This window comes from Myripristis murdjan, chromosome 9, assembly GCF_902150065.1.
Source record: "Myripristis murdjan chromosome 9, fMyrMur1.1, whole genome shotgun sequence".
NCBI classification, from domain to species: Eukaryota; Metazoa; Chordata; class Actinopteri; order Holocentriformes; family Holocentridae; genus Myripristis; species Myripristis murdjan.
The window spans coordinates 13,488,992-13,511,210 of NC_043988.1; the positions used below are offsets into that span (position 1 = coordinate 13,488,992).

At 40.4% G+C, this 22,219-nt stretch overlaps 1 protein-coding gene across 1 annotated transcript; it reads right to left on the reverse strand.

The window, feature by feature from the left end:
• Positions 1-3,538: 3,538 nt before the first annotated feature.
• On the reverse strand, positions 3,539-15,659 carry gda (guanine deaminase). Its single transcript, XM_030059129.1, has 14 exons — positions 15,505-15,659; positions 13,381-13,469; positions 12,953-13,124; positions 11,597-11,684; positions 10,170-10,275; positions 9,427-9,454; positions 9,024-9,131; positions 8,284-8,391; positions 8,013-8,110; positions 6,604-6,671; positions 5,882-6,028; positions 5,403-5,521; positions 5,253-5,280; positions 3,539-5,130 (listed from the first exon to the last, which is right to left on the reverse strand). The coding sequence occupies exons 1-14, from the start codon at positions 15,631-15,633 to the stop codon at positions 5,069-5,071; spliced, it is 1,350 nt and encodes a 449-aa protein (XP_029914989.1). The 5' UTR covers positions 15,634-15,659; the 3' UTR covers positions 3,539-5,068.
• Positions 15,660-22,219: the final 6,560 nt, after the last annotated feature.

The following is a 22,219-nucleotide window of genomic DNA, read 5'->3' on the forward strand; positions in this document are numbered from 1 at the left end:
TCTGTACTGGGTTTATGTAGAACTGCATCTTCCCCATCAAATAAAATGAAATATCATTGCAATGTAATTCGGCACAGGTAACATGATTTCCACAGCCTTTTGTTTAATGCTCCAAAACCAACACTGATCTCCTTTACCATTATCAAGCATTGTATGGCAGCCACTGTCAGCGTCCAGGACACATGACTGGGGATTTCAACAGGAATGACCGATCTGTCTCTTCCAGTTCTATGATCTGGTCGCTGAGGGCGTGCCGGGAACAACATAGAGCTATATTCAAAGCGACTGTTTATTTTTAAACGTTATTACGTTCATTATTCTAATTCCCGATGTTTGCTTTAATCGGGGGTTGCTTTGTGCACACAAATGATGCCATCAAACAAATAATAATCTGTCAAGATGATTAAACTTTAGACATTCAGACTTGAGGACACAGTTCTGTTAATATAAAATACACTGTCGCCCTCTAGTGGCTATTGTTATCGTGCACTTGGCCCGCTGTTTGAGGTGGACCGGAGGATTTGAATTAGTGTTTCATCAAATACTGCTGTACCAGCTGTCGTGGAAATTCAACAAATGCTGAGACTCAGTTGTCTTTCTGTGGTTAGCTATTTGGAGCTCAGTAAGGAGCAGCATCCACATGCACACACTGGTTAGTAAGAAGGAAAGGCAGTTTTATACATGGTGAAACAGAGCTGGTTATTGTCTTTTGTCTTTTTGCACAGCATCTTGCACAGACAATAGGATGCAGTGACCATGGAGCAAACAGACACTTCTCAGTTTGTTGCTACTTTGCAGGTGAAAAGGCAGAGCACATGATGTGTTTCACTCAGTTCATGAGACATTATAGAGGTTATAACAGGTTATTAGTACATTTCCACCACACCAACTACAAACATAGTAGTTGTGTGCTGTCATAACTTGATGGAAGTCCATCTGTTACTAATGGACACATTTTATGTTGTACAGCTACTTCTGACTTCCCAAAACCCCACAACATCAACCTGAGGGTCCTTAATGTGTGTGTGGAGCAGCTGGCAGGAGTGCTCCAGCATCTTTTTGACCACTCCCTGAAGCTGAAGCAGGTGTCTAAGACCTGGAAGACATCCTGCATGGTCTCCATGTCCATAAAGTGACATCCCGGCACTCTCAGCGACCTAAGGCCCATGGTGTGCCTCTGCCTGGATCCACTGCAGTTTGCATACCAGGCTGACATCAGTGTGGAGGATGCCATCATTTACCTGCTTCACAGAGCTTACACACATTTGGAAAAGCTACAAAGCACTGTAAGGAAAAATGGCAAGCTGGTGAGGAAGGCAAGATCTGTGGATGGTATGGAACTGGCCAGTGTGGAGGAAGTGACAGAGAGGAGGATGAGAAGAAAGCTGAAAGCTATCATGGATGACCCCTCTCCTCCCAATGCAGCTCAGGAGCGTTCAGCCAAAGCACTAAAGTGCCTCAAAGCACTCAGTGGACTCTCTTGTGCCCTCAGCCATCATATTCCTCAAAGGACTCAGTGCCTCCCACTCCCACAGACATTGAACATGTATAAGATACTGTATGTGTGTGTGTATAACAGCATCAGAGTCCCGATCTGCTTCACCATGTAAACGACAAAGGTGAGGATGTGTTTCCCTGAGCAGCCAACTCTGAGTCTTTTCCACCCAGTGCTGGGCATCAGGGGCCACCGCATGGACTCCAACTCTGCTACTAAGTCATAAGATGCTGTGCCTCAGAAGCAGGACTTACAAATAAGTCAACATAAACCTGTCAAGAGGATAGAGCCGTCTGTATATGCACACAGATCTATTGTATTGTATTTATTATTCCTATTTTATCTTGTATAGGTATTTATGGATTCATTCTTTGATGTTACATGCTCTTGTGCTGATGTGTCAGTCTGAATTCCCCTAAAGGTATATCTTATCTTACTGGCAGTTATAAGGCCATTATTAGATTGGACTGTGTATGTGTACGTGTGTGTGTGCGTGTGTGTGTGTGTGTGTGTGTATAAATGAATGGGTGAAAGCAGTTTATATCAAATACAATTCTGTAGGAAGGTTGAGTGAGCAATAATTGATAAGTGAAAAGATAATTTTGTCATAAATAAGACATGTTGGTTGTATCTCGCACAGACACACCTTAGATTAATTCACCTTAGAAAGAACTGTAGCACATTACACTGAAAACCTCATGCAGTACAGTGAGATTTCTTTATTAAATGACATTATGGGGAACACACTAAATATCTTAGTAACGTGAGGAGCCTAACAGTCGTGTCATGTGTTGGTATGGGTGAATGAAGGAGATCTTGCATACTGTTACACTGAATACTGTCACCCTCTAGTGGACATTGTCACACTCCGATTATTTGGAGAGAGGCAGCTGTTTTTGACAGCCGGACACGACAAAAGCTGTCCTCATGTCTGTCCTGTGCCACCTCAGCCCCTCAGCTGTCAGAGACACATGGAGCAGAGGATCTTTTCAGAGCTGCAGGAGCAGGTCTGTGTGCAGGAGAGTGGATGTGATGGATCAACAGCAGCTGGTGCTATCTGAGTTTTTGGAAGGAATGAGGACAGCAGGGCAGTGTATTTGGGTGGGGAAAACACATTACTCAACTGCAGGTGGTGTGATGCAACCTTCTTATCTTTCACCTACACTCATTTACCTGCAGTTGCACCATAAAAGAACAGAACAGCTGAGCGCTGAGCAGTAAACAAACACACACACACACACACAGACAAGGACATAAATGTTGCATGAATTCTTTATTGTAATCTCCCTTAACACATGCACCAGTTACTGTAGCGTCCTTAGCACAGGTTAAAGACTACTTAAGGCTAGTTTTTAAAGTGAACTCCCATGCATACACCCTAATTTACTGGATTGCCTTATAGTGGGCAATCAGTTTGTTGTCCCTTACTTTTTAATCAAACAAAGACATTAAACATTATTCTCTTTGTCACAACCATAACACATAAGGCTTTAACATATAAGGCTTGCAATAGTATAGTACATATGTCTAAAATAAGCACATTCAACAGATAATATATATAGTTACGGTGTAGCTTTTTAAAATATGAGGATGTGAAAGAGGAGACATTTCAGTCAAAGTTATGAACCTGAGAGACATCAGTGATTGTAAGTTTGTGAATACTGTGAGTTAAATTGTAAGATATTGAGCGATGGGCCATCTAACGTTCAACTGAATCACCTCAATTTTTTTCCCCACCAAAGGTGATTTAAATATTAGAGAAATGCCCAAAGACATGCTCATTTTTGCTGATACAACATGCACAGTTGCAACTGGAGCTGGAAGATTTTTCTCCAGGATGATGGATACACAGCATTTGTTAAGAGCCACAGCTGCTTGTTTTGTGTGTTTACTATTACCACTGTTATAATGCTCAGCATGTGCTAGTTAGTACTACTTCAAATAGAAGTAGGCCTACAGACTCACACATCCTTGCAAATCTCACTCACACATCTGCCTTAAGCATTGACATTCAGTGAGTAAGTCAATTATGTTATATTATCATTTTTTTTTTTTTTACCATACTGAGAATGTTTGCAATTTTTAAGTAGCCTATGCTTACAAATGTATTGACTTAATGTTATGACAGAAGTAAGTACTCACATGCTTTTGTAATTTCAAACAATTCCACAAAGGCTCCCCTGCCATTTTAAGGGAGTGCACAGTGTAAACAAATGGAATGAGCTACGAGTACGTTTGAACTCCACTGATTTTAATGCATTTTATTAGTACTTGAGCATGAAAGATGCATCATTAAGCCCCTTTAGATTTAATCAGGTCGGGAGCTGTGACCACACTGAGCGTTTCTCTTTTTATTCAAAAGCATCCAGCAGCACTTGGCTCCCTCTGTTCCTGTACCCTCCTTTTAGTACCGAGCTCTTTAAGCTTATCAAAGTGCTGCTCTGAGCTCCGCCAGCCTCTTGCTGTGAGCTTCAAGTCCTGAGTGGACACTTAACTATAAGGAGAATTGCCCATCTTGAGTGGGTTTACTTAATCAAGTACTGAATGTGATGAAAGTATAATGAAAGCCAATGGAATCGCTTGACTACAACATATCTTAAAATATATCACTTCTCAACCTGGGGTCTGGGGACCCCCAGGGGTCTTTAAGAGGGTTCCAGGGGGTCCCCAGAAAAATGAAGAATATTTTAATTTTACTATTATTTTATTGACTGGAAGTCAGAGAATTTATAAGAATAACTATTCTGTTCACACGTGTCAGGCTCTTCACTGTTAATGTGCTAATTTACAGTACAGACAGTTATGGAATAACTAAATCTTATTAGATGGGGATCCCTGAGACTGTCGTACCAAATACAAGTCTATAGCCTCATGTGCATCAATTTGGGGGTTCTTGATACTAAAATAGTTGAAAACCAAAAGAGGCTGTACCTTGTATTTTGAAATGAGCTTGAAATGAGTCTCTAGACTGTTTAAGAGCATCTAAACTGGCTGAGTAAATAGTACAAAATTATAAAAGTTTAACACGAGTTCAAGAACTAAAGTAAAATGAGAATCAGAAACTTAGAAAAAAATAACAGGCAGTAAGTTACTCTAAAAGTTTTATCGCATGAATGTGTTTTTTAGCACAAAAAGGATAAGCATGTAGCCTGGTGGTAGCGGTTTGTCTGGAATAACTAATAGTTGCTGTTTGAGAGTGCTCACTAAATCCCACTTCACAAGCACTTTAATTGCACATTTAGACTTTTGACCCTTGTCTTGTGTGAGCCTCGTGAAAGTCATAAATAGCATATCACCTCCCACAGTAGAACACATGACCTCTCTACTTTTGTAGATTAGACATCTAAACATTCATGGTGCTAATTAATTTCCTACTTATTCATCTGAGCTTCAAAAGAGAATAGTGCATTTCTGACAGCAATAGAGCATTCCGCCAGTAGGCCTACTCTTATATTAAACAGATGTTTAAGATATGTAGCTCTAAAATCTCTCCTTGCTGAATCATACAAAAGGTCAGCATTTTGGCTGGGCAAACGTTGTTTCGTGGAGGAGAGGCCGACAAGGCAACAGGATTTACTCAAATGGTACCACCTTCCTCCCGGCCACATACACCTCCACAATGTTTCGGTCATCACCTGCATTAGAAGAAGGAGCAGTGGGATAAAGAGTTAATGAAAATTAAAACCTGTTATGGTCAGTGGTTCATGATAATGTGATAATGTGAGTTTAAGTGAGCAGCTGAGAAAGAGACACTCACCCAAATTCAAAAACTTCTCCAAAAGAATCTGAAATTAAGATGATGGCAAATGAGACAGTCACAATGTTATTTAAGTCAGTGTTAGATGTTGTGCATATCTGTTCTTGTAAATGTGTGTGCTGTGGATTCAGACAATGCCCCATCACACACCTTTGGCTCGTCAACCTGGACGAGGTCGATGGGTCCCTCAGGCGCAGCAACATTCACCCTCAGGGCATCAAAGTCTTTGCCCACTTCAAAGTTCCCAGTGTGGTCATCCATGGAAAGTGCTAAAGACAGAAGAGACAGCCCAAGAGAAATGTTGCTTTTTGCTGCATTCTTGTAAAATAACATCAGTCGTTATTAGACTCGTGCATCGCCTCGGGAAATTCATCACATTTTATACTTAATGCATTTAGCTCACAAGCTTGTCATGAATGACTTAGAGGGAGTGGGAAATGACTCAGTGTCAGGCTCAAGAACATTTAAACAGGATGCTTGCCTGCTAATGAACACTCGAACTTGTGAAACAGTGACAGTTATTGTAAGGACAATAACAGGAAAAGTTACATAAAAAAACTGCCTCAATTTGCAGCAGAATTTGCAGCAACTTTTATGCTGTAGAGTGACGAGCTGGTCTTGTGTCCCACCTTGGCTGCCTCCCAGTGTGGCCAGCCTGAAAACCTCCTCGAAGCTGAGCGTGCAGTAGTCCGGCTCCTGGATGGTCAAGACCTTTGATGTGTCCAGGGTTCTCCTCACAGCGTCCAGCATGGAGGCAGAGTAGCCCCCTGCCACGTCTGACACAGGACCACACACAGGGACCACAGGGGAGACATTAACATGCACTCTTGCATGCAGTTGAGCATACACACAGGTAGGGCTGGACAATATGGACATTATCACATATCATGATATTTTTGACCAAATACCTCATTATCAATACCATGACAATAAAAAAGGAACTGTGAGATTTTTCATAAAGTCATTATTAATATGGATATGTTGACCAAACAGGTAGAGGCAAACAGCAGAACAGCTAGCACAGTCTAATAAGTTCAGAAAACTGGCTCTTTTTATTGTAATGCAGCTTTTTAAACCAGGAAAAGACAGCCTCTATGCCATTATGTCAGATCTTGAAATTAGTATATCCAAAACCCTATAAAAAAATCTGGTCTTGTATCACAATATCAATATAAAATCCATATATTGCCCAGCCCTATACACAGGTGCAGGATTATGCAGGCATTTGCAGCATTTGTACACAGCTACAATTTTCAAAATTTTGCTCAATATCAAATATCAAATATGTGTACATGTGAATAAAACATGAATTAATTCACGTGAATTAACATGTTGCTCTGTCTGTTCCCACCTGTTCCCAGGCCCAGCTTCACTTTATGGTTCAGAACATTACGGACGTTCAACATCCCACTGCACAGCCTGGAGGGAGAGAGAGAGAGAGAGAGAGAGAGAGAGAGAGAGAGAGAGAGAGAGAGAAAGAAAGACAGAGAGAGAAACAACATAGGGGTGTAAAGATGGCCCAACACACAGTGGCAGATATATTTTTCCATAGATTATAGATCTTTGTATTTAGGGCTTTAAAATTATATACTACATTAAAGAATTGTACTATTATTCAAATGTTTGGCATGACAGAAATAAAGAATGATCTATCTATCTATCTATCTATCTATCTATCTATCTAGCATATAAGCAACAATCATTTACATAGCAGAATTGATGAAACCCAACAACAGGAAAAAAAGGAAAAGGCACACAGTAGCAGGCCATGGCAGGTCTACATACTTCATAAAGCCGTGCCTGATTGGTAATACCAGCTTTAGATTGTCAGGACATGAAAAGAAAGACTCACAAGAAAGGGGAAAAAAACAGAAAATACGGCTCTGTCCAGCAGGTGAGGGGACAAAATTGTCAAACAGGTAACTTGGACAAGAAGACGTAAAACACCGATGATGCATGAAAACATGATTCAGCAAAGTAACGAAGTCAAGTCTAAAAAAAAAGGACAATTACATAGGCAGCACATCTTGGCACAAACTATTGTTGGTGTTTTTCATTAAGATGAGTCATGTGTCTAGTTTTACCTGTTATTTGATTGGGGGTGGTGACATAATTGATATAAGTTATATAATTACTCAGTTTTTCTTTTATTGCCAAGCGTACAAACTAAAACCGAAAGTCCAACTGTTCATTCAGTTCAGTCAAACTGCACTGAAGTGCGGAGGTAACTTGTTTTTCTTAATGTTTTGTGAAGGATAATTGCCCGTGACTTTAAGGCATTCCTTTACATTTTATTTTTAAATATTTTATTATTTACAGTGATTTACTGAAAACGAACAATAATTCAACAAAACTGATGTTTGATAACTGAAGTCCACAAATCCTGAGTGAGTCAATATTCAGAGTAATTCATAGGTCATATTGTGATTAATCTATCAGCATTTCAGAGTGAAATCTGTGTGATCTGTGAATAAGCTTTGTGTCGTGTTAGAAACTAAATCCAGACGGGTACAGACCCCTGAGCCCAAAACTCCTTACACTGTTTATTTCTCTGTACTATAAAACAGATTACACCTACGGGCAGCATCTGTCCGCTGGCAAAACTGCTCCAGACAGACAAACTAATAGCCACACACACACACACACACACACACACACACACACACACACACACACAGCAAACTGTTGAGCGATCTATACGTTCAAACAGGCAGCAGATGAAGAGCGAGTCTGCCCTTTTCTTAGGTTCTTGAGACTTACGAGATGTTGGAGTTGGGACAGTGAGACAGTGAGGCTCCTGTCTCTCTGAACAGAGCCAGCTCTTCATCAGTGAGGTGGCAGCCATGGGCCATCACTGTCTGTGAATCATCATCATCATCATCATCATCATCATCATCATCATCATCATTGTCATCATCATGAACAACATTATCAACCATGCTCACCTTGCAGGCATGGGTGTGCAGGTGCGTGCATGGAAGTGTGGATGCTTTCATTCAAGCACAACAAGTGTGTGTAAGTGTGATCTAACCTTGTCGGTCAGCAGGTTGTGTTTGAGGTAGACGTCTGTGTAGGACTCCGAGTCGGGAAACAGCTTCTTGACTACGTTCACCTCCTCAATGGTCTCACTGATGTGGCTCTGCGGAAAACAAACACCGGCTCACTTCATGGCTCTGAGATTCCCACAGGGGATCCCTCAGTGCATAAATCAGAAAAAGGCATTTAATGTTTGTGATCAGATAGAGATTTCTGGGAACAGTGCAGTAGGAATAAATACAGCATTGAAGTGTGGCAGGGTATTCGGTGTGTTTTAAAGATTTCCATATATAGCTTTCCTTGTAAACATATTTACATTTTTTTTAAACATCTTGACAAAACACAGTGTGGCCTAATAAACATGATGAATGTTTTGTCTACCTTGGAAAGCCTTATTTTGGAATATTTTGAAAGTTTCATTGTTTTCATTGTAATATGTCACTCTGGTGCCCATGGCGTGCCAGAGGAACATGTTACATAAACAAAAACAGGAACCCAGTGTTCCCAGCATGCACTGAAGCACCATCAGGAACCTTTTAGTTGATAAATGCCATCGAAACGCCGTGCTGCCAAACTCCTCTTTACTTTTCCGTGGCTAAGCTTTCTAAAAACGGTGGGTTTGTGGGCGTATACATATTTCATTGTTCCAAAACCCCATGGGTGCAACGCTATACGATCTCCATGGCAACAGTCCCCTGTGTACACTACCAGGTTTGGTTTCTACAGTGAACTAACCTGAATGTGCAAGTTGTTGTTCTTGGCGATTGCTCCCAGTTGTTCCAGCAAGTCTGCTGAGCAGGACAGAGCGAAGCGAGGCGTCACCACTGGCTTCACAAGCGGGTACTGCCGGGAGCCAATCAGGGGACAGAAGGGAAACGAGAAACTTTGTAAAATAAAGCAAAACACGGCAGACCTGCCTTGGACTGCCACAACTTTTGAACTGTCCTAATTGACCGTTATGATCGTATTTCTGTGTTCATTGCACAAAATTAAAAAAAAAAAAAAAAAAAAACAGCTTTCAAAAAGCAACATTTTTGATAATAAGTTTGTACAGCTTTGACATTTCAAATCAAAAGAACATTTTGTCTGCTTGTCACTGTGTGGCAAATTGGTACAGGCTTAAAACCAAAAATCTTACCTTCTTCTTCAAGAGCTCTGCAATGAACCTGTGAGGGTACAAAATTAAAAGAACAATTATAAACCAGTCCCACACATCAAACACTGTAGGAAAAATACAGACAGCAATCAAAGCTTCTGCTAAAACTGACAACAATTTGCTTATCAAGAGTCTGCCTGCAGGCATTTAGGCTGGAAAGACACCGAGTCCACTGAAGGGTCTCGATGCAGAAAAAGGACATGCACCATTCTCTTTTATGAGAGGCAAAGATGTGTCCTCTGCAATGTGCATATTTCAAGAGGAAATTTGTACAGGCAGAGTTAGAAGTGAAGCTAGACTAACAGTAAAGTAAAAAAAAAATGTCTTTCTTCGCTGTCTAGGCCATTTTAAAAGGGGAAGGAGCTCTACAGTCAAGTAAGCTTTTTGGGGCTTTCTGAAAATTAATAGACCTTTAATTACAGGGCTAGATCAATTTTATAAAACCACAGCAACCACAGCATGTTTCAGCATGCACCTTCTTCATGGAAGAAAGGAAACGCCAAGGACTGTGGGGATAATAAGATGAGCACAAGTGCACACAAGTGTGTTCATACCTGTGTGTTTACACCTTTTTTTGAGTTACCACTGATTTCAGTGCCATTTCACTACATCAGCCACAAACACACAATATAGAGACCACAAAGACCACAAAGCCACACAGAGTTGCTCCAGTGCGCTGACACCCATGGATATGTCATGGATATTATAGAGAACAGGTTACCCACCGACAGGTTTCCTCCTGAGACTCCTCACTGGTCTCTTTGTAATGCTTCACAGCATTGTTGATGTCCATGCACACCTTCCCCACCAAGGCACGCTGTCCAAAGTCATCTGCACCAGGACGACAGAGGAAAACGTGACTCAGGACGTCTGAAAGAGCTTAACTGGTGAAGTGATTATTTGGTGCTGTTTCAAGTATGGAGGTGCTTTCCAGGCAAGTGTGTGCTCCTCACAAATGTAACATGGTGTGTGTGCGTGTGTGTGTGTGTGTGCCTAACCCACATTTGGTGGTGGAGTCAAAGTTTATGCACAGCTACATAACATCTGTCACGCCATAAAGTATTGAGATACATAATTTTGCTGCCTCATGAAATACAAACCCACACAGAGCACATGTGCACACACAGATGTGCACATGTGCACACACAGATGTGCACATGTGCACACACAGATGTGCACATGCCCGAACACACACATGCATTAGTAAGCAACACATTTTTCTACTAAATGGACAAATCACTGCTCAGAAAAGGGCAAAGGTGAAGGTTCAAAGACACCGATTGCACAAAATGTCTGCCTGTGACTACTGCACTGCACATTTGTGTGTGTGTGTGTGTGTGTGTGTGTGTGTGTGGTGGCGAAGGGGGAGGGAGAGGCGTCTGTGTGTTCAGTTTTACATAACAACACCAAGATGACAAGGACAAGGTCTATTAGAGAACAAAAAGTGTGTGCTGGGAAACAGGAGCATTCAGTCGCCTCAGTTAGACTCTTAGAAAATGGAACAACTGATCAGACTGCAGCAAGTTTAACCTTTAGAGATTAATCTTACCATCTGACTGTCAGATGAATTAATATCTGTCTTCACCAAAGTCACAAACAAGTGACTGGACCCATGTGTCACAGTCTGAGCTACTTGTAGCAGCCAATTTATAGCTCCAAACACTTTTCTGCCACATCATACCTATTCAAACTCAACAACAAAAAATCACTCTCAAAAATCACATTTTACATATTGCAGATTACTGATATTTCCCTTATCTTTAATGCATTTGAGACACACTTTCTCTTTTTCTGCAACGCTTGACCAGGTAACTCCTGGGCCACAGGTTTACCTCCACCTCTACCTCTCCAAATCCTCTGAGGTGTTGATTTTTAACTCTATGGACTATGACTTTTATCATGGCCTATAACAAGGCTCTCTTAATATGTGACAGGACAAACAAATGGCTAATGGTTTCTCACAAAATGGGCATAGCAAATTACTCTGTTTTTTTTGTAAGGCAAAAACTGGGCCAATTTTTTCAAAAGTTCATATTTAGTGAAAGACAGATGCTGTGGTTAAACACTGAGAGGTCCATGCATACAAATGCAATGATTAAGTCAATAAGTGTGTGTGTGTGTGTGTGTGTGTGTGTGTGTAATGATTTCTTACTTGTGATCTTGCCCAGGAGCAGAGAGGCATCTGTGTGTATGGTGGCAAAGTAACATGCAGTGGTTGTTCCATTTCTCAGGGTCCTTTTCTGAAACACCCACAGAGTTCACGTTACAGGATTACAGCCTCATTCACATGCTCTGTTTTTGTCCACACCTTGTCACACCCCTTTATAGCTCACACCCATTTCTAACTGCAAGCTGTGTAACAAAGAAGAGGAACTTGAATTTCACAGTCCACCAAAAAAAACAAACAAAAAAAAAAAAACAAAACAAAACAATGCAAGAGCTGCATATTCCTGTGAAGAAGTGGTGAAGAGTTCATAACTGTCTTTTGGTGCTCTGCCTTTTTATATTTTGAGGATCAGATTATTCCTGTGAGAAATTACCATCTTTTGTGTAAATGGTAAATATTTCCTGTAAGACAAATGAATCATGTTTGCTAACAGGTGCATTATTCAAAATTGTCAGCTGAATTGAGGACCCTTTAGACTCAACTGACAAAAAAAAGTGGAATAAGCACATGATTTATCAGTAAGTTGGACCAACAACAAGAACCATGTGGAGTCAACCATCAAAATAACATTCTTCTTGTGTGAGCTAATTGGAGCTCACAGGAATTTGTTCACAAAATCAAAGGTTTAACTTGACACCAAATAACTGAATATGAGCATGTCTTGTCAAAAGGTCACACTGTAATTGTCAACCAAACACAGGATTTAAAGAAAGAAAGAAAGAAAGAAAGAAAGAAAGACAAAATGGGTAGGAATACTTAACCCTGCAGTTTTCAGTGTGTACCAGCTAAAGTTAATAAATCTTTACAACACCAAGCCCTATATCACATGGAGTTATTTTCCTCTATTTCTAACAAAAACACTGTGGTTCCACATGATTTCTGAACTTCCACAGAACTGAAATGACACCTCATTTGACAGTGTCAAAAATGTTCAGCACAGATTGATCACCTTTCATTAAAGTGATGGATAATACTCAAGAACTATTTGCAAGGCTCTATGAAATTAATTAATCAATGTGCACATGGACAAATTGTGAGCCACAGACTTGCACCGAGCTGTACTGAATGTCAAAAAATGGCAAGTAAATTTTATGTTGTGCCTATGTTTCGTCTGCTCCCTCGTTGCACGTGAACCCTACAACCACCGTTTCAAAAGAAATTATCCTGCTGAATATGATACATATACAGTTACAGTCTAATTGTGATAAACTAGTTTGAAATCACTGGCCAAAATCCTGTGCTGCCATATTTCAGAGCTTTAGTCAAAGAGACAGCATGCCTGTAATGGGCTGCAGAGTGCCAAAGCTGTATTCGATGATGCTTAACTACCCTGTAACTCACCACTACTTGTGTGTAGACGCTGCGGGCAAATTCCAAGTCCTTGAAACGTGACTCCACAGGAAAGGTGTAGGTGTTGAGCCACTGGAGTAAGGGCAGGTCCAGGGCTGTGCCTGCGTAGCTGTACTGAGGTGCATGGATGTGGGTGTCCACCATTCCTGGCATGAAGAACTCACTGAAGTGCAGAAAGTTGTGAAATTTGATGACATATAGCGTTTTTCAGAAACGATCAATACACAGTTGATGACACAGATGATAATACCAATGTTGATTGGGAAAAAAAAAACAAAAATACAACAGAAGAGTGCAATCAAGAACACTACATCACAGTTTTATTCATTAACTAAACCAAGTCATTAAGCATCAAACACTGTTAACACAAATTATAAAATGCCCTGCAGCAGGTATTTAAATTTTTATGTACAACTTACTGCTGTGCTAGTTGAATGACTTCAGATGGGCTGAATCCACAGCTTTGAGACAGCTTGTTCAGCTCCTCACCTTTCCCAATAAAAGCAATCTAATGAAAGTGAAGAAGAGCTTAGTGGAGGAAATGTGGCTGTGGAAAAGCATTTAATGTACGGGAATCATAGCTGCCAGGACTAGAGCTCTCTGCTGATTTTGAAAAAGGTCCTGTAGAGAGCTGAGGACGCTGTGAGCAGGTTTATTGAAGCCTGAAGCTGGAAAATTTGCATTTCTACTAAACAAAGCTGTCTATTTGTCAAACAGTCTGTATGCAGAGAGAGGTCTACACGAGATGTATTGCTGCAAGCAACCGTGTAGTTTCACTTGTGGCTTATCAGAAATCTTCAAGAAATACATCTCTTGCAACATTTTACATTCATATGAAAACCACTTACAGTGTTTTCTGCAGGCAATTCACACATACCCTGTTGGTAATTGAATTTTTTTCTGCAGCTGAGAGAATAAACTGGAAATATAAAGTCAAGGCCACTTAAGAGGCTTCCTCTGGTTACTGCTTCGGCCTGTATTTCACCCACTCTTCGACTAAATAAAAGCCACAAATCATATTTGATAACAAAACTTATACTATACAAAATCTACAAGTTGTTGCATTTACTACATCATAGAATGACAATAGAGAAAACTGTTGACATTTCTTTACTATTTTTTATCTGTTATAACAAATGAAAACACCAAACTCTTATGAAGAGGAGAAAAAATACACTGGCAGGTGTTCTGCTTTGAAATACTTTAAACACTCAACTATGCAGGCCTATCTGAGTCCTCCCCATAGGCCTACCTGTGGAAATTTAATAAAATAAAAGCAGCACACTTTGATATAAATAAAACATGTAGCTGCAGCCCGATAGCTTAAAAAGAGAATATTTGGACTTTATGTAGCTGATGCTTGAGAAAACCTGCTTGCACGAGACGGTCAGGACTCCAAATGCATAGCCTAGCCTACTTGTTAATGTTCGTGTAAGTATCTGGAACAAACACAAGTTTTTCGGTTTGGGAGGTTTTCAGCGTCGATAATGCTCTTGTGACGGGTGACATCCTCGAGATCAGCTGTCAGGCTTTTGAACTTGCGCACCCATAAGCCTTTAAAAGCTGTGTCGGCCAGTTCAGTTTCAAGATCGGGTTGACTTACATCTCTGAATGCGCACATCCTCGGCAGGTCAATGTCCAAGGGTGTGACAGTCAGAGAAGGATAATGTGTGCTTTTCTTTCTGAGCTCGCTGAATCTTTCCCCAAATCAGTTTGCATCACGATGATCTCACGCTGTCACTCATAATTCATGTGATCATGTTCTTCTTTGAACTGTCTCACGGGGGAGACGTGAGGGAGCGCACTGTCTTTACATCTCTGATAAACACTGTCATGTTACGCTCAAACGCCAAAACATCCTCCAGCATCTGCAGGGCGGTGCTTCTCACTCTCTGAAGGCTCTGTTCATCTGTTTAAGTGACTTATATTCATCACAAACTGCAACATCTCCGCCACTCTGGATCTTCCAGGTGAGGATGGGTCGCCGAGGATGTTTTTAGCCTGTTTCAGACAGCAGCAGACCGTTTCAGCACCTCTGGTCTGGACAGCCAGCGGACTTTATTACGCAGCAAGACACCCCAAGGTGCGAATGTTGGAGTGCACAGCGCCTCTTGGTGCAAGATGCGGTGAAACGCCAGCACCTCTCCATCCAGCGACTTCAGGAGTAAAGTCACAAACCCCTCCTCTGCTCTCATTCTTGGTGCCACCGATCTCTTTGACTTTCAAACAATTCACAAAGGCCTAACATGTGTCCTCCCGTCGTGTTTGGCCTTTTCGCGGGTTAGGCTAATCAAGAGTTGAAACTTGTTCATCAACAGGTGGGCTGGCAGACGGCGAGTGGTGGGGTATTATGGCAAAAAATATATATAACTGCTATACCTCGTTTTTAGGTACATCACAGTCTTACCAGCAAAACAAAAGCATTACTCATACAATATTAACAACTAACAATAATAATAACAACAACAACAACAACAACAGCAATAATAATAATAATAATAATAGTAATAATAATAATAAGTTAATGTTGCATTATGACTCACTTTTCCCTCCGTATCCACTCCAAGGAGCGCATCCTCTAGGATTTGCAGAGCGGTGTGCGGGGTGGAGTGGACAAATGTTCCCCTGTAGACGTGCGCAATGGCTGGGCTGGATCCCTGGGAGCTTGCCATCTTTTCGCAAAGTCACTTCGAGTTAACTCGTGTGATATCTGCTGCACCAACTGCGTTCCAGCTGCACTTTATACTCTGGCACAGCGGCGGTCAAGCGCACAGATCAGCACCGAGGACGCACGACTCCACCTGGAGGACCAGCCTGCAGCCAATGAGCGCACCGGGAACAGTGGGGAGGGAGGGTTTGGATACATGGACGTGAAGTACTTACTATTGGGGGGGGGGGGTCATCGCAACGGAGAGGAAGGAGAAGGAAGAAATAAATAAATAAATAAATAAATGGGTAGGTTAAGTAGAATAAATAAGCTGAATCTTCAGTGTGAGTTTTCCTTTCAAGCTGTGTGAATCTGTGCAGTAATTAATAACCAAATACGTCATTCGCATTCAAGTATTTTTGCTCCACCTCTAAACAGGTTTGGAAGGTTTGGTGGTAAATGATATCAAACTTGGCACAGGAAATTACCTGTGAGCTTTGGATGTGGAAAATGTTTGGTGATGTGTGAGGTTTGAGTCCTTAATTAGTCATAATGCACAATTTACCCATTTTAATTTAATAATTTAATTACCTCTGCCTGCCCCAGGCAAATTACTGCACAGGGTCCATTAGCACACCTTATGTTGACTGTGTAGGCTACTTTATCTTAACTGTTAATGAATTTTAGGACTGAAATGGTCTTGAAATGATTAGGCACCTCAGCATTTTGTTCATTCCGAAGAAAGGCAGGGCTTACTTCTTGTGCAAGTACTTGTATTTGTTTCTCTTTCTCTTTCTCCTCTCTCAACTGACTTTCCCCTTCTCTCCTTCTTCACCTGTAGTTTATGTAGGTTCTGTCCATGGTAATGTTTGGCTACTGCTGGACACTCATCAATAACAGATACCTGATGTTAGACATAGCTGACTGCTGATCGGTTTGATCAGATTTAGAAAATGTTATGTTTAGTGCTTTAAGACTGGAATGAATTTCCAGAGAACCATTGTAACCATTACAACAGGACAGCTATGAACCATATATGGCATGTCATAAATTAAACTGTGGCGGCAGGTAGCACACACCACAAGCAGCGGGCCAGGACCAACACACCTTTCCCTGTGTCACCCCAGGGATTCCCTCACCAGGTCGAACGCAGCCCGAGGTCATTGCACTTTCAATCACGAGTATGATAAATAAGAGGAAACACAGCCATGTGAGGAAGACAATGCTTTAAATAAAAAATGCATCCTAAGAGCTCACTGAGTAATCCATATGTGGCGTCATCACATATCCTGACGAGGAAGAAGGAGCTGACACATTTCAACATTCCCTGAAGTTGCCAACCCCACATGATCACTGTCGACATCCACACACTGAGCTGAGAGGACATAAACACTCCTGCGTGTGACGCTTCCCCCTGAAGTGATCCACTAATGAGGAGTGTGAAGGTCAGCTGCAAAATGAGATATAGGTAAACATTAACAATCAACTTGAAACTCTGTGGCTCACAACTATGTGTAGTAGGACCAGGACGTGCAACCAAAGGTGCTTTACTGTCATCATTTAACATAAACTTCTACAAATCTTCCATCAAATAGACCTTCTTAAACAATATTACATGTAAATGAAAAACAATTGTTAGTAGTTGCTTAAACTCAAAATTTCTCGGTATTTGCTATGTCTGCCCTAATCACAGCCGATACTTTTTGCAGTATTTAGGAATCCACATTATTCAGCTGTCTTTTAACAATCCCAGAGGACGCCTTGTGACATGACTGTATGATTCATCCATTTCAAATGTTCCCAAAGATGATCGCCGTGGTTTAGGTCTGGTGGCAATGGAGGGGAAGCCATGCAAGCCAGTCTGCACTCGTCATCCCTCAAAAAGGCCTGGCATGTCAGCGACACATGGTTATACTCAGTGTCCTGCTAGAATCTTCTTCCGTACAACTGGAAACCAGATGAGCTGGCATACCTCTGCAGTCCCCAACTCCAGAATAGGTGAAACATCCCCATACTTGAATATTCACACTGACATGTTTGATTGTAGCTTTTACTCACTTTTGTACTGAACTCTCATGAGGCCGTCTTCTTGCATAAACTCTCAGATTGGAATTTTGGTCTTGTTTGGTCCACGATAAATGTTTAGAAATGTTTTGCCATCAAGGAAGGGGTGTTGGAAACTTCTACCCAGCTCTTGAGTCAGCAGTTTGTCAATTGTCTTGTGGCTGTACTTTTAAGAACGTGGAACATGGTGTTCTTTGTTGAGTTGGATTATCATCTTGGATGCAGATGCTGTTTGGTTTTAAGATAATGTTCATTTTTCTGTAGTTGGTGAGGTTAAAACCTACACTGTAAAAAATTACCAGCATTTCACAATAATTAACAGTATTATTTTACAGTAACTTGTTGTAATTAAGTTCCCCTGTAATATCCCAATGAATACCTGTAAAAACTACAGTATCCTTGGATTTTATAATAATAATAATAATAATAATAATAATAACTTTGATTTATATAGCGCCTTTCAAAACACCCAAGGACGCTTTACAGCATTTAACTGTTATTTTACAATAAAATCCTGCAAATCAAAACACCCGTTACATCACAACAAGGTCTGTAATATCACAGCAACACAGTAAAATAAAAATGCAAGGATTTCACAGCATTCAACAGTATTATTACAGTGAAATTTTGTTTTCAAATATTCCCTGGTAAGTCGCATGACATAACCAAACTCAGCACTGAACCTGAAGAGGCAATTTCCCTCTTCTCTTCTGGGCTGAATGGAGAAGGTGAGCTGCATGCATAACGTCTGTTTGCAGTACACCCATGGTATTTTAAATGATATTAGCATTATTAGCTAACTAGCTAACGTTAGCTAGCTGTAGCATTTGCCCGTGTGGTCTGATATAGGCTAGTTAACGCTAGCTAGCTAACGTTAACGTTTGCTATTTACCACAGCCGATCTTATTATTTAAACTTGAATACCTAAATACTGTACATTATGCTTTTACTGAACTGTTGAGTGTGCATATGATAAGATTATGAAGGATGATGACTCAACTTGATGCAATACATAAGTCTATTTAAAACTGAAACTATCTTTGCTTATTAACAGGCACTTCTTGGGCATCAATCCTGAAAGAGGCTCAAAGACCAGGAAGCGGACAACAATGAACCCTTTTGAGGCAACTAATTGACTTTGAGTGGGCATCATAGTTTTTTTTTTTTTTTTTTTTGCTGCAGCAGTTGTCAGGCTCAGCTTTGAGTAGTTCTTTTTGTACATTTTTTGAAGACAACTTTGCACTACAAGATTTTTATACAATGCTGTTGCGTGTGGATTATAGAATGTTTGAGACTGAGAGGAGCACCTGACCCCTTCACGACATCCCTTCATCGCTCTCTCCCTTCCTCTCTTACCTTGCCATGTAGGCCTCATTCCCATCCTCTTACTGTTATTGTGACACAGCTGGGTAGTTGAATGGCAAGTTTCTGCACAGTTTCTCTGCATTTTAAGATGGCTTTGAAAAGTCTGACTAGGACTTGGAAGTTGAATTTCTTGAATTCTTGAATTTCTTGGCATTTATGTTGAATAACCCTTTATTTGTAAATAAATATGCCATTGGGCTAACATTGACTTTACCTCAGAGTTGTGTGTTGTGTGTTAACTGTACAATGATTGTAAATTCACAGTAAATGGAAACTTAATCTGCATTACTTTCACAGTAAATTACTGGCCAATTTTTGCATGATTTCCACACTATACATAGTAAATTCACAGTATTACTGTCAACTTGTGCATTACTTTCACAGTACACACTGTAAAAGTACAGGGCATTGTAATGATGTACAGCAAAAGGTCGTAATTCCCCAGTAATGTACTGTAATATCACAGTAATTGCTTTGTCACTGAAGCTGTGAAGTTACAGTACACAGTTGTGCTTTTACAACAAAGCATTGTAATATCACAGATGTGAAATTACAGTAAATTGCTGTGAGTACATTTCACAGTATATTGCTGTAATCCTTACTGTGAAAGTCATGCAAAACCTATCCAATAATTTACTGTGAATTCACAGCAAAAAATTTTGCAGTGTAAATTCCCCTTGGGGATATATAAAGAATTTCTGATTGTAATTCTGAATTACCTCAGAGTTAGATGAGGGTCATGTTGTCGCCCCATGCTGTTTGTTTCTTAGCAGGATATCCTCAAAAGGTATGAACAGATTTGCATGAAACTCTATGGAAAGGTTGGTCACCAGCCAAGAAAGAACCGATTAATGTTTAACTCTGGCTGACTGAAGTAGGGCATAGCAGTGGGCATGGCTTTTCATTGGCTAAAAGGCAATGTGACAGTGGCTGCTATTCACTTTCGATGAATATCCGACATGTGGAACTGGTATATCTTGATGACTGCATATTGCTGGTTTGGACGTATGCAATCTTCTGTGTGCTTTCTATTTTTGCTTCTGGGAATCAGATGGGTTACCTTATGTATGGAAATACAAGATAATCCAAGCTTTCACTTCTTCATTTCCAATAATTTCAGGGATGTTGTAAAACTCACTCAATTCCTTGAAACCATATTTGTTCTCATCCATGTGCCCATAACATAGAGAAGTCACTCTTAGATCATCAGGTTAACATTAACCACAGTACAGATTTTCGTAAACGTAATCATTTTTAATAGCAAAACTTCATTTCTGACCTTCCACTTCTGGAATAAAGTGGGGAAGAAGCTGTTCTTTGTTCAGTTTAATTATTATTATTATTGTTGTTGTTGTTGTTGTTGTTGTTATTATTATTTTGGCTCAATGCAGTTTGGTCTTATGAAGAGTTTGGCTTGATATACTGCTTTATCAAGTCAAGTACTCAAGTTTGAGGATATAATTGTTGCGGAATTATTTGCAAAATGTGTGTGTAGAGTGTATAACTGTATTGTAAACACGGCTTCACTTTGCAAGGCTGGGTCAACCACACACTGCAGGTGGTGCCGTTTGCCATGCATCACACCTGCACTTGATGACCTTGTCAGATTATACTGTGCACTTGGTGTCAGGGTGTTGTTTTCTTCTGAGTGGACCCAAATCAAGTCTCTTCAAAGTCCAGATGCTTACAGTATTATTGTGAATCTGGACTACAATCACCAGTACCTGTTACTAAATCCAATAGTATAAGAAAAACTATATTTCTGTTTTGTTTTGGTTTTTTTTTTTTATTTTTATTTTTTTGGGGGGGCGGGGTAAATATGTGACATTACAATCTCAGCATTTTCATAGTTTTTCCTCATTGTGATGTGTGTGTAATTTGTTTTCTCATAAATTTATTACTTAAATATCACAACTTCTGAGTTTTGTCTCGCAAATTTGTGAGTTTATAAGATCAGAATTTTTTAGATTTTTCTCATAAATTTGTCAGTTTTCTCTTAGAAATTTACCACTTTGATCTCAGAGAATATCTGAGTTTTTTCTTGTAAATTTAAAACTTTAATCTAATAAATTCTGAGTTTTTTTCTTGGAATATTACCACCATCTCCCAGCTCTGTAATTTTTTTCTCCCTGCCGTGACCATAGTGCACATGGTACACGCCTTCTTAAGCATACTAGCAGATAAAAGAAAACTGAACCATCTCTAACCTCATGCCTAATCTGAGCCATCTCTAACCTACTGCCTAATCTGAACCATCTCTAACCTCATTCCTAATCTGAACCATCTCTAACCTCATTCCTAATCTGAACCATCTCTAACCTACTGTCTAATCTGAACCATCTCTAACCTCATTCCTAATCTGAACCATCTCTAATCTGCTGCCTCCTAAACTAAACCATCTCTAACCTCATATCTAATCTGAATCACCTCTAACCTCATACCTAATCTGAACCACCTCTAACCTCATGCCTAATCTGAACCATCTCTAAACCCATGTCTAAACAGAGCCATCTCTAACCTCATGCCTAATCTGAACCATCTCTAACCTCATGCCTAATCTGAACCATCTCTAACCTCATGCCTCCTAATCTGAACCATCTCTAACCTCATGCCTAATCGGAACCATCTCTAACCTCATGCCTCCTAATCTGAACCATCTCTAACCTCATGCCTCCTAATCTGAACCATCTCTAACCTACAGGCTCCTAAACTAAACCATCTCTAACCTCACGTCTAATCTGAGCCATCTCTAACCTCATGCCTAATCTGAACCATCTCTAACCTCATGTCTAATCTGAACCACTGGGTTTGGAAGGCCAATCACAGCACTTCTGCCAGGAATACCGTGAGGACAAAGCTGCCCAAAGGCAGAGCAGCAGACTCCAGGGGTTGCTACATTCTTGTCAAGTATATCCTTATTGGTATAGACATTACTATTTTGAACAGTATGTACTTAATCTGGTTGATCCAAATTTATGACATGACATCACATTACTAGTTGCTAAGGCTGTGCAGGGTCCATGCTATTTTGCGTTGGGATTTGAACTACGTCCCTGATCCTGCGCTAGACAGACCATCTTCCAAGAACTGAAAATGTTAAAAGTTAATATTGCTATTGACAAGACCCGTTCTAAACACACTCCTTTTAAATGGCCACCTTGACGTTTTCTATATTTAGGTAT